Consider the following 12,874-nt stretch of genomic DNA (forward strand, 5'->3'; position numbering starts at 1 on the left):
AATCACACTTCTTAGCAGGCTTGCTAGCTCCTCATCCTCTGGCCTTGCTTCTCTCCCCAGCCTTGCCTCTCCATGCTGCCCTGCAAACCTCTCTCCTTCCCTTTCCCTCCTCCTCCCTGCACTGTGTTGCCCCTGCCTGAAAGGAGCCTTCCCCAATTTTCTCCTGGCCAGTGCCCACAATCCTTCAGACCTCAGCTGGCTCTCACCTCCAGCTGGAAGGCTCCCCTGAACCACCCTGGGTCTGTCCCCTGCTCTGCATCATAGCTCCCATAGCTGTGCTTCCTGCCCCTCCAGAGAGGCTCACCACATTGAGATTGTCTGTGAGCTTCACAGATATCTATGGAGGCTGTGAAGCCAGGGCCTTTCTAGTTCTTGGCTGATCCCCAGTGTCCTGTACAGGGCCTGGCCCACAGTAGCTACTGCCTGTATTTGTTGAATGAATGAATGAATGAAGGTGTATACTCAGCACATGATCTTGCACTGTCATTGGTTGTCCCCACATCTTCATTTGTGTTGGTTTAAGCAGAGTGGCTTTGAGTTTGGGGTCATGTTTCACCTATGTTCCATAGGAGAAGTGTGTCCTCCTGAGATAGAAGCATGTGGCAGGGGCCTGGCTAGCTCTGTGGTTCTACAGCTCTGTGGGTCTTTGAGAACTTCTGTTCCCCCAGGCCAGCCACGCTTCCCCTCCTGAGCTCTACGGGCGTTCCTGCTATGAGGTAGGAGCTGAGCCAATGTTGGTTGAATGAATATGCCGCTACCCACTACCCGCCCTGGTGCTGGGTGAGAACTGTCTGGGGGATGGATCTGCAACTCACCATTCACCAGGGCGATGTTTAGGCCTCTGCCCACGTTGTTTTTCACAGGACTCATGATCCTGAAGACAATGAAGAAGAAATATGACAGTCGGTCCCGAGTGTGGAATGAATACTCTGCTCTCCCAGCTGGGGAACTCTGCAAGGGCCCACATAAGCAATGTGGAAGTGTTGGGAAACACATGGAATAACTGGGACCATCTGTTTTCTCCTGAAAACCATTGGTAGGCTGGATTCTCTAAAGAGTTTCTCAAGGCATGTTGGACCAGAACAACCCGCTCAGAGAAGCGGCAAGTTCCCTGCCTGGGTCTCTGAGGTGTTGGAGGCGGGGCCAGCCCACCTGTAGGCTGTGAGGCCTGGCTTCTGGGAGGAGGCAGAAACCAGAAGGCTGCCACCATCCTGGGGTGTCTGAGTCCCTACGTGGCCCAGCTGTGTTCCTGCTGGCCGAGCATCCACACCCTTGTCTCTGGATGTGTGGTGGGAGAACTGTCTTTCTCCACGCACAGGCCAGGTGGTTCCGGGGATTGACCTCTCTCTCCCAGGCTTGGACAAGCAGAGCATCCTACATCCCCAGCTACAGTTACTGGCTGATATGGTTTGGCTGTGTCCCCACCCAAATCTCATCTTGAATTCCCACGTGTTGTGGGAGGGACCCAGTGGGAGGTTACTGAATCATGAGGGCAGGTCTTTCCCATGCTGTTCTTGCGATAGTGAGTAAGTCTCACGAGATCTGATGGTTTTATAGAGAGGAGTTCCCCTGCACAAGCTCTTTCTCTTGCCTGCTGCCATCCTTGTAAGATGTCATTGCTCCTCCTTTGCCTTCTACCCTGATTGTAGGGCTTCTCCTGCCACATGGAACTGTGAATCCATTAAACTCTTTTTCCTGTATAAATTACTGAGTCTCGGGTATACCTTTATCAGCAGCCTGAAAACGGACAAATACACTGGGCTAGGCTTGGTCATGTGACCTAGGCCAGTCAATGAAACACAGGCTTGGGACTTTTGCAGGGATAATTTAGACAGGAAGGCTCTTTTCCCATTAGGGTGCTAAGTTGGGCTAATATGTCAAACCAGCTGGCAGTCTCTCTCTTTAACCACATGGAGGAATCCCTTGTAAGTAGGAAAAAAAAAGCAAAGCTATTAGACAGAGGAGGGTAGAGCTGAAGATGGGATGAGAGACAGCGCTGATGACATTGTTTGAATCCCTGGATCCAGCTGGTCCTGAAGCTTGCATACCACCCCTGGTCTTTTAGGTATTTGAACTCATCAGTTCCTTGTTTTGCCTAAACAGACTGTGGTTAGGTTCAGAATACTGGTTTAAACACCCATCCCTGAGTTCTTTCGTAGGATGCACTTGCCATCCCAGGGCCTTTACTGTCTAAGTTGGATGATAGGTAAATAGCCTTTCTCCTGTACTTGGGCGGAAGCCCTGGTGCCTGCTGTATCTGGGCTTTGATGCCTGAGTCAGGATCTTGAACCTTCTCCGCAGGCATCTCCTTTCATGGGAAGCCCAGCAACTTGGCTGTTAGACTTGAGGTCAAATCCTGACCCTGCTACTGGGCAGGTGACCCTGTCTGCACCCTACTGTCCTCATCTTTACAACAGGGGTAATAGCTCCACCTCCCAGGATGTCGGGGGAATGAATGAGAGATGCTCTGAAGCACCAGGCAAGGTGCTGGCGGATGTGGGAACTGTTTCAATTATTGTATTTGTGTCTCGCACACCCAGAGTGAAAGGGAAGCTGTGGGCTGGTCTCACAGGCCAGCCCCTGCAGCCTCTGCAGTTTTTAATGAATGAATGAAATAAATAAAAGAAACATAGTTGCCCCTTAGGTACTTACATGTGGTCTTCAAAGCACATAGAAGGGCCCACGACGTTGGCGGCCCCGCTGCAGATTTTAAACGCAAAGTAGTTGGCTGGGCAGGGCTTGATGAGGCCACACTTGTACTTTACAACCTCTGGGGAGGAAAGAGACCAGTTTTGGTGGGCAGCAGCTCGGGAGGTGCTTGGGGAGGGGAGGGCCAGGGCTAGGGCCAGGGTGCAGCTTGGGACGAAGCTCAGAGCCTCTTTCTGGGGGAGCCTTCGCTGACAGCAAATTCTGGGAGATATGCCCTTCTGTGCTCCATGGTGCCTCCAACGCGGCCCCCACCAGAGCACACAGGACCAGCCCAGAATTAATTTTTGGGCTTTCCGTCACAGCTCCAGCCCTAGCAGGACACCCTCAGTAAACGTAACTAGAGTAAACCTGAGTCACCATGATGAAGGGACTCTCCTGAGAACCTCTCATTTGGGCCACGGCAGCCTTCTGAGTCCGCAGAGGCCCCTGTTGAGAACTCCCAGGGACTCTGGTGCGATGGGTGGGAGCACCTCTCTCTAGCCAGGTTCCCTTGGGCAAGTCCTCAGCCTCCTCGCACCCCACTTTATCTGCAAAATGGGATATCTGTGGTGCCTCCTCACTGGGTTCCTGTGAGGAATACATGAGTGTGGTTTAATGCTCAGTACACACTGGCTATTCTTCTTCTCATCATTCATTCATTTATCACTCATTTCCTGAGCATCTATTAAGTGCCTGACACTGGGATACAACAGAGAACAGGCAGAGGGTTCCAATTCTCCCACTGGGAGCTCAACACGGTGTTGGGAGCCCACTGGGTACTCACTAAGTGGCACCTCTGGTGATGTTGGCTGTTCCTAAGACCTGCATCTTCTCCATGCAGCCTTCACAGGGTAAATTGGGGAGGTCCATGCCTGAGGAGAGATGCTGGTGGTACCTAGAGATGTGGCTGAGTGGCTGAGCCCTCAATGTGCTCTTTGAGAGCTGCAATGACATCCGCCCTTGCAGCCTGGCATGTTCTAATTCATTCTAATGTGTGCTTTTTAGCACCAGCTGACAGTTTGGAAGGCAGCATTAGGGAGGATTAGGTAAACATGGATTTGGAGAATGCTGACCTGCTAAGGGAAAGTGAGGGTTGGGCAGCCTTTCCCTCCCCAGCCCCTTTGCCAGGCGTCTGGCCAAGGTCTGCCAGTGTGTGTTTTGGAGCAAAGCTGCAGGCTCCTTAAGGAAGCTTGCAGACGCCAAGACCTTGCTACATGCAAGGCACTGGGGCTAGGACTTTATGTTTATTATCTTATTGAGTCATCCTGAAAACTCCTGTGCCTGGCACATAGTAGGCACTGGATAGTCTTCATTGCATAACACATACAACATTTGGGTCAGGCTGCACCTGAGGCTGGAAGGGACCATGTGGTTTCCAGGGCTTTCCCTGGTCTATAAGGAGCTTTTAGGTGAATCAGGAAAATGCACCCCTCTGGAGGGGCACAACCCACTGGTGCCAGGCTTGTAGGTAAAGGTGCCCCTTCTAGGAGCAAATGCAGCCCACACCAGGGAACCCTGCTGGCTTGCTTTCCCTCCACTGAGCAGGCAACCCTGAGAATCTGAGAGGAAATGCTTGTTTGGGGTTTCCCCTCTCCTGGTTTCAGCACACACACCTGATGGGTGGGACTGAACTCAAACCATGACATTGTCACCCAGAGAGTGGGTAGGGGGCAGAGGCATCTGTGAAGGGCTATTCAAGAAAGAGTGGGCATCCAAGCCTGTGGCTTAGGGGAGAGAGGGCCGGACTGGGAGTGGACCAACTCCCCTTCTCCTCCTTCTTCGCAGAATCCCTATGAAAGGGGCCCAGCCCCCACCTTTGGGATTGGCTGAGGAGAGATGCTGGGGAGGGAAGCCAGGGCATGGCTCCTGGTCTCCTACAGCCTTGGGGTCCCACCTCCAGCCACGTTCACCCCTCACCCAGAGAGTCTCACCTATGCAGGGAGATCATTCCCAGCCCTGGGGACCACTTCTAGAGTTTGCCCAGAGCCTAATCAATTGCAGCTAAGTCTGATAAACCTGATGTCAACAGGCTGGCTTAAGCAGGCTTTTCCAGCATTGATTTTCTGACCATCCAGCCTTCACGGTCATGCTGCTGGATGAAGGGAGAGGCCCCCCCCCCCAAGGGGGCCTCAGCCTCTGGGAGGCAGGAGATTTGCTCTCTGGGTTCTGGCATAGAAGGCCACTCCCATCAGCTGCCTCAATCCCTGAGACCCCTGGGAACCCTTGTGCTGTTGCTCAGGGCATGGAGCTGGTGTGCTACCAAGAGCACTAGGGCAGGGGTGCATTCAGGAAATAGGCTGCTCTTTCATTAATCTGCTCTGTGGCTTGCCAGAAATTGCTCCCTTTATCTTTGCCACCTGTGAAATCAGGGAGTTGGTTTAGATCAGGGTTGTCAAACAGGTTTCCTCTTAAATGTCAATGTGAACCTCCTGTTAAAGGCTTAATGATAAAGTTCTCAAGTCTGCCTATGGACTTGGAGGGAAAGAATGCTGGGATCGATTGGAGATGTCTGCTATGGGAACAGGCAGGGTGGAAAGCAGCATGTGTGCTTGAATTTGCCATCCCCCCCAGCAGGTGACGTCTAAGCATTTGATAGCAACAAGATGCTGTGACACTCTGTTCACTTCAGAATACGACTGAGGAGGCTTCAGGGAGCTAGGGTTAAGGGTGTAGGGTGAATGATTTGTGTTGCTTCATATTGTCTTTGCCTTCTGTAACCTTGTAGTGTACTGGGGCATCCATGTCCTTCTTAGTCAGGTAAAATCCTATTTTAGGAGCCACAGCCCTCTTCAGAGTCACCACCATGTTGAGAAGGAAATGGAGAGGGCCTGGAGGTATTGCCTCTTGCAAAGAGGGGTTGAGGGGTGGGCTTGGGACCAGATGGTGGAGGGGGTTTGACTCCTGCCTCACCACTTACAGCTATGTGACCTTGGCCAAGAGATTTCACTTCTCAGTGTCTGAGTTTCCTTACCTACAAAAGGGGCTAATTATAGCACCAGCATAAGGTTGTATGTAGGATTGCATGAGATGCCTGTGAAGTTCTGAATCCAGTGTCTGGCACATAATAGGCACTCAATCAACGTTACTACTGCCATAATCACCGCTCTTCCTTCCCTTCCTTGTCCTGACTCTCTAGCCACGGCCTCCACTAGAGCATTCTTGCCTCTAGGCCTTTGCAGAGAGGACACCTCCTCCCAGAAGACTTCCCTGATCCTCCCATTGGAAGGGGATGCCCCTCCTGGAACTTAGAGCACTTTCTCCACTTCTCTTGGCAGGTCTAACATTTTCACCCCAACAGACAATCAGCGCCCCTTCTGTTTGTCTCTGGGGCCCCTGTATTGCCTGACATGGTCTCTGGCACTTTGCAGCAGGAACCCTGAGCCAAGCCTGGGGTCACTGCAATAGGGTTAAGGAGCTCATCCCTGGCCCTTGGGCTCCCAGCTGTGTGGGGTTGTTGGGGCGGGGGATGGGCAGGGGCAGGCTGCGGTCCAGACTGCAGCAGGGGAACTGGAGAAGGGGCAGAGTTGAACTGTGTCCCTACAGTCTGAATGGCTGAGAGGAGGCCACCCCTACCACAGGGCTTAGGGACTTTAGAAGGCACCATTGGGCCATGGGAGGAGAGGACCGGGAAGAATCTGGAAGCCCAGGTTTCTCGGGAACCTGCAGGGTTAGTAGCAGGGGCCCTGGGCCTTCTTGCCCTAGGGCAAATGGGAGCAGGGGGTGAGTGGATGAGGTTGGGGGAGGTGTGGAGCTGCACAGATACTCACGGGTCTCCTTGGTGGATGATGCTGCTGGAGAGAAGACAAAATCTGGTTAGAGGAAAAGCACTTCGGACCCTCCTGCAGGAGGGAGGTTGGTGGCTGGGGGCTGGGGAGTGGGAAGAAGGGGCTTTAAATTGGCACTATTGAAATGAACTAAAAATCCCTTGCCAGTGTCACCCCTTCACACACATACATACACACACAGCACACATATGCACAGATACACATGTGTACACACATGCACACATGCACACACATGCATGCAGATATATGTGACACTCATGTATGCATACAGACACAGACATGCACACATATACAGACACACATGTGTGCACACACAGACATGTGTACACACACATGCAGACATACATACACATGTGTGTGCATATACACATGTACAAGATACACACACGACTCTCCCTTGGTTCAAAAGAAGCTGGGCTGTTTGAGACCCACTGGAATTTGTGCCCTAGTTCCTAGTATATGACTGCATGAGATATTTAACCTCCCTGGACCTCAGTTTCCTTGACAGCACATGAAGATGGCACATGTGATGACAGCCACCCTCAAGGGGCTGTGGAGGGGGCCCAGTGAGATCACTCTGTGAGGGTTGAGCCCAGTGCCTGGCCCCCAGGCCCCAGTGAAGGGTACAGTTGTGTTGCTGTGGGTGTTTGGCCCATATTGGGGTGTCTCTTTCCTGACTGTCCGCACTGCATACTGTCTGCACTCGCTCTAGGGCCCTTGGCCACTTCCTGACATCTTATACCACGTCCTAGTTGTTTCGGTGGTTCTACATCGTATCTCCCACCATGCCAGCAGTGACGTCTGGAGGACAGGACCTCCAGAGGAAGCAGAAATGCTAGGGGAAGAAGCTCTCCTTTTTTGGGGGAACCCCCCAACACTTACACACTTTCCATTTGGTTCTCAGGGGCTGTCCATCTGGAAATGTCCCTACCCCTTGCCTCCAAGGCCCCAGGAGTGGCATGAGACCCAAGCTGGGTCAATCATAGTATTACATTCCTCTGGAGACAGAGCCCTTCCCTACTTCCCTATGTTGATATATAGCTGTGTGAGGGAGAGAGAGGAGAGAGAGAGAGAGAGAGAGAGAGAGAGAGAGAGAGAGAGAGAGAGAGAGGAAGAGAGAGAGAGAGAGAGAGAGAGAAAGTGCTTTTTCAGCCAGGCGAGAAGATGAGCATCAGGAGAGAAACCATCATGCCTGCCTTAGAGAGAAAACTGCCCATGGAATGAGTCCCTAACCTGTTGAGGTCAAGTAGCAACAAGCAGAGCCCAGGGATGTAGAAAGAAGAGAGACCGGTTCTGGGACCTTCATGGGAGACTCCTGGGCTCAGCCACACCTGAAGTCACAAGATGCCCGTAGTGGACCATCAAGACATGTTTTGTTGAAACCAGTTAGAGCTGAGTTGGTCACTCTCATCTGAAATAACTGTGTCTAACTTTCCAGGCACAGGGGTTCTTAATCTGGTTTCTGTGCCATGATTCCCTTTGGTGGTTTGGAAAAGCCGTCGACTCCCCTCAGAATAAAGTTATTCTCACTTCCCTTGAGACAGTTATCACTTTATACTCCAACAGACTGTGTTATTAAATGCATGAAGTAAAATAAATTGGAAGCCAATTATATATCAATATAATATATTTTGTAAAAACAAAAACCAAATTTGTGCTATAGTAATATATGTGCTTCTATATCAGTGCATTAAATAATAAAATGAGGGTATGTGCACCCAGGTTAGGAACCTCTGAAGTAAATGAAAATTACCCCCTTCAGTGCTGAAACACAAATGGTTTTTACTGGCCATGTTTCCCACTGGTTACATTTCCTGCTACTGTAAACATTTCTCGAGACTCTACATCATGTTAATGCACTTTCACTTTTCTACATGCTGTAATCAAGTCTGTTTCTCTGACTCAGACCATGAGCAGGGCCATGTGTTCCTCATTCAGGGTCTCTGGGGCCAAACACAGAGTTCAAAACCCAGCAGTCACTTGATGACGGTTGGTTGGAGGTATTGACTTGTCAAATCCCAAGTAGTTGGGTACTGAGAGACAAATAATTACTGGGTCTCTTTTCAGTTACTACCCCTTTCCCACCTCGGGCTGGGGCTCTCTCCTCTAGAGGACACCCCTGAGCCTCCTACACTGACATGGGCCCCTCACCTTTGAGGCCATTAATGCAGCCACATCACTGTCTAGTTTGTAAAAACAGGGATCCTGGGGAGGTGGTGGGGACATGGTGGCCACCAAGCATCTATATAAACTTATAAATCATCTCAACATGGGCTGTGGAACATGCTTGACAAGAAGCAAACAAGGTAAGGGATCACAGACACTCCATTGTGGGGTCATGTTCAAGATGGAGTGACTGGTTTACTTGCTGCCTTAGGAAGCTGGGAGAGGCCTGGGTCACTGATGTTTGTGAAGATGTCAGTGTAGGTGGTTCTTGGTCTTCAAGCTGGACGAATCCAGAGATATAAATCCCTTCCCTTCACTTCTTCCTTTGATCAGAAAGGATTTGAATCTGGAAGACCTGGGTTCCTGTTCTTGTTCTAATATCTCCAAGAAGAACTTGGGTGAGTTTTTAAATCTCCTCAAGCTTCTGTTTTCTCAGAACACATGTAAAACCACATCAAGGATTGTGCTTGAGTCTATTCCACAACCATGCCATAGATCACTCTGTGGGACATTTGTGCAGGTTAAATGAGACTATGCATGTAAAGCAGCTAGCATCCAGCATCCTTCCACCTGTCCATGCATTCATTCATTCACCTGTCCACCCACCCATCATCCACCAACCCACCCACCCACCATCTACCTATATTGCCATCCACCCATCCATCTACCCACTCATCCCTTCTTCCTCCACCCATCCATCTACTTATCTTTCCATCTATCCATCCAGCCATTCACACATGCACCCACCCACTCATCCCTTCTCCACCCACCCATTCATTCACCCATCTCCCCATTTGCCCATTCATCTATCCATCTACTCATCCCTCCATCTACCCATCCAACCATCTATTTATCTATCCACCCACCCACTCAGTCATTCTTCACTCATCCATCCATCTGTCCATCCATCCATCCATCCATCCATCCATCCATCCATCCATCCATCTCTCCATCTACCCATCCATCTACTCATTCTTCCATCTACCCATCCATCCACCCACCCATTTATCCATCCATCCATCCACTTGTTTTTTTTTTTTTCACTCATCAAATGTTTACTAGGCATCTGTTCTGTGCCAGGCACTTAGAGAGGTGAATGCACACAACATAAAATCCTTGTCTTCAGGAAGCTCACATTCTAGGGTGTGGAGATAGGCAACAAACAACGAAACACAAAAACCATAATGACAGATAATGATGGTGTTCTGATGGAAAAAGCCTGACATGTGAGAAGCTAAACTAGGAGGAAGGGGTGCAACCTTAGCTGAGACTGGAAGGCAGAGAAGGAACCAGGTGGGAGGGTGGGTGGTGGGTGGGGGGGACCTGCATGAAGAGATACAAGAAGAGGGAGCAGCAGGTGCAGGTGAAGACACTCAATACATGATTTTCTTTCTTCCCTTCCTCCCACCTCCCTTCCTTCTGTTCTTCCTCCCTCTGTTCTTCTTCCTTTCTTTCCTTCCTTCTTGGGGTCACCTTTTTTCTAAGTGGTCCTTGATGTGGGCACATGTGTTACCCAGGGCCTTGCAATGCACCTCTGTTCCCCATGGACTCCACCCTTCCTGGCAGCCTGGGGGGTGCCCCCTCTCCCTCCAATGGCTGGGGTCCCAAAGGCAGCACAGCTTGTCATGTCTCCAGGGTCACCTAGGGATGGAGGGAAGAATATGTCTTCATCCTCCAGGCATGGTCTGCAGTTCCTGCCCCCAGCATTGAGCCCCACTCACCCAGCCAGCGTGGCAGACGGATGGTTTTCACGCTGGAGCTCAAGTAACTTCGAACAAAGATCCATGTCGTGATTATGGCAAAGATGAGGGCCAGGAGGCGAAGCACACCTGCTGAGCAAGGGGATGTTGCCAGGAGACCACAGAGCCAAGACCACATCGCAAGACCATGTGTGAGTTCTTCCTGAGCTGCACAGACCCCATGCTATAGGCTCAGACCACATCCACGCTGGGGACCAGACCATGGGACCATGTGGTAAGACCATGTGTGAATTTGTCCAGTGACCAGATGGTGAGATTGTGCTGCCAGGTCCTGTGGCAACATTTACCCAAGTGGGTCCCCTGGGAGAAAAAGTTAAAAATGTACCTGCCTGGGCTCCACTTAGCCCTCCAGAGAGAGAGAGTCTCTAGCAATGAGACCAGCATTCTGGACCTTTCTATAGCCCCTTAAGGGGAGGCCTGAGAACTGCAGTGGGAGGGCAGGACTCTGGGAGGGGAGCTCTGGAACAGGAGTAAAGAAGGCTGTGGCCAGTGCTCAGGGCAGCCAGCAGTGCTGTGTGACTCTGAGCAGGAGCTCAGCCTCTCTGAGCTGGAGTCCCTCAGGCACAGAGCAGACATGGTAACACCCTTGCCCCTGAGCTTGTTGACAGGGATATTGTAGTTGTCAAAAGTAGGCAGCCTCCAGGTGGCTTGAGGTTGGGGCTGCCCCCCCACAGTTTCCATCAATTCTCCCTCAAGGCCTCCACAAATAACTGCACACTGGACTTGCTGTGCAGCTTCCACACAAGCCACAGCTCCCTGATCCCTGCCTCATGGCCAGATTGCTTTCTGATTCCCCCATGTGATTGGGGAACAACCCCACACATGGGGATGAGCCACCTGGAGTTCTCTTTCTTTACAGGGACCAGAAAGCAGGCTCCATTTCACATCCCTGCTGCCTTCTGAATCAGACCCACCCATTCTGCTGTGACCCTCGAGGCGCAGGCCCAGCTGTGGCACCCCTCCCTCTGACCTCCCTGTCGGCATCTCCCCTGCTCCTCAGCCCTGAATTCAGCTCTAGAGCCTTGAACTAGTCTCTGACTACTCAGGCTGGGGAGAAGGCCTGCTGGGTCCTGTGGGGCGGGATGCAGGTCTGTGGGGGCGTGGTCTTCAATGGCACAGCATGGCTCTAGGCACCCAGAATTCCTCTTGGGTATCAGCTCATGTTCACACAGAACTCACTTTTGTGCCAGGCACCATGTGAGCAACTTTTGAATACATTATCTCAGTTCATTCTCTGAGTAACCCTGTGTGCTGGATACTATTGATTATTCCCATTTTACTTATGAAGAAACTGAGAGGCAGTCACTTCCCCACTGTCACTTGGCTGGTAAGTGTCAAAAGTGGGGTTTAAACCCAGAGAATTAAGCTGACTTCAAAAACCTGTGCTGCTGACTCCTTACAGCTGTTCTGGAATGCAAATGAGGCAGGTGCATTTTCTGTTTGCTGCCTCAGTTTCCCTCTCTGTACAGAAGGGGGTACAGTATGAAGGTGTGGACTAGAAGGCCTTTGCCTCCCTTGTGCCCAGCCCTATGGTGTAAAAATTCTAGAATAGCCCTCCTCGAGGTAAATATTTTTGTCTCTAATTTCCAACCAGGCCAAGTGTTTCCAACATGGGCACTCTCAATGATCCCAGCCAGGTGGGGCCTCTGTGCAGAAGTTCCTCCTGCCCTTCAGCCTAGAGACGGGAAATCACCTCTTCTACTCTTCCAGGCTCCCCTGGATTGCTTTTCTCCTGGAATTTGGGCCTGACCATTTGAGAACAGATGCAGCCAAATCACTGTGAGCCCAGAATGGGTGGACACAGCTGACAGAAAAATGCCTCCAAAACCAATTTCAGAGCCTACCTGACACTCTCATCCTGTCCAGATGAAGGGTGGCTTGGGGTCAGCTTCCACCTATGGAAAGAAGAAAATCCAGTTGGAAACTGGCATCAGGTCTGCAAGTGACCAGGCCTGAAGATGAGGGACAGGGACCTCTACCTGGGGAGATCAAAATTCTTTCAGTTGGGTTCCTCACCACCTGCCATGTGAACAAGAGAGCAATTTTCCTCTTTTCCTGTCTGCCTCCACCTCTCCTTCACTCTTGCCCCTGGAATTTTATATTCAATTCGCCATGTTTTTTTGAAGTGCAGAAAATAGAGGAAGGTGTAGTCTGGTAAGCCACTGTCTTTTGGAATATTTGATTTATTCACTTATCCATCTATCCATTTGTTCATCCATCTGTTCACCCATCCATCTGGCAATCCATCAGTTGATTTATCCATCCATCCATCCATCCATCCATCCATCCATCCATCCATCCATTATCCATTCATTTTTCCACCCATCTATCTATCCTCTATCTACCTGTCCATCTATCCTTTCATCCATCTGTTTGGCCCTCCTTCCCTTCCTTCCTTCCTACCAGCCAGCCAGCGAGGTTGAGCTAGCTAGCTGCAGTGAAATCATCAGGGAGCAGAAGCCCAAACGATCCCTG

General features: G+C 50.9%; 1 protein-coding gene across 11 annotated transcripts in view; it reads right to left on the bottom strand.

Annotated features, from left to right (window-relative positions):
- FAM3D (FAM3 metabolism regulating signaling molecule D) overlaps positions 1-12,874 on the bottom strand; it is a 33,692-nt gene that overhangs the window by 10,091 nt on the left and 10,727 nt on the right. For 3 of the 11 annotated variants that reach the window (XM_030926992.1, XM_030926988.1, XM_030926995.1), the window contains exons 2-6: positions 12,244-12,294; positions 10,361-10,471; positions 6,456-6,479; positions 2,653-2,770; positions 816-874 (exon numbers count right to left, since the gene is read on the bottom strand). In XM_030926992.1, the coding sequence (XP_030782852.1) occupies positions 816-874; positions 2,653-2,770; positions 6,456-6,479; positions 10,361-10,471; positions 12,244-12,256 (325 nt within the window). In that variant the 5' untranslated portion in view covers positions 12,257-12,294. The remainder of the gene's footprint in view (positions 1-815; positions 875-2,652; positions 2,771-6,455; positions 6,480-10,360; positions 10,472-12,243; positions 12,295-12,874) is intronic. The other 8 variants (XM_010360496.2, XM_030927008.1, XM_010360497.2 and 5 more) reach the window with 4 other exon arrangements.

Source organism: Rhinopithecus roxellana, chromosome 1 (assembly GCF_007565055.1).
Source record: "Rhinopithecus roxellana isolate Shanxi Qingling chromosome 1, ASM756505v1, whole genome shotgun sequence".
Lineage (NCBI taxonomy): Eukaryota > Metazoa > Chordata > Mammalia > Primates > Cercopithecidae > Rhinopithecus > Rhinopithecus roxellana.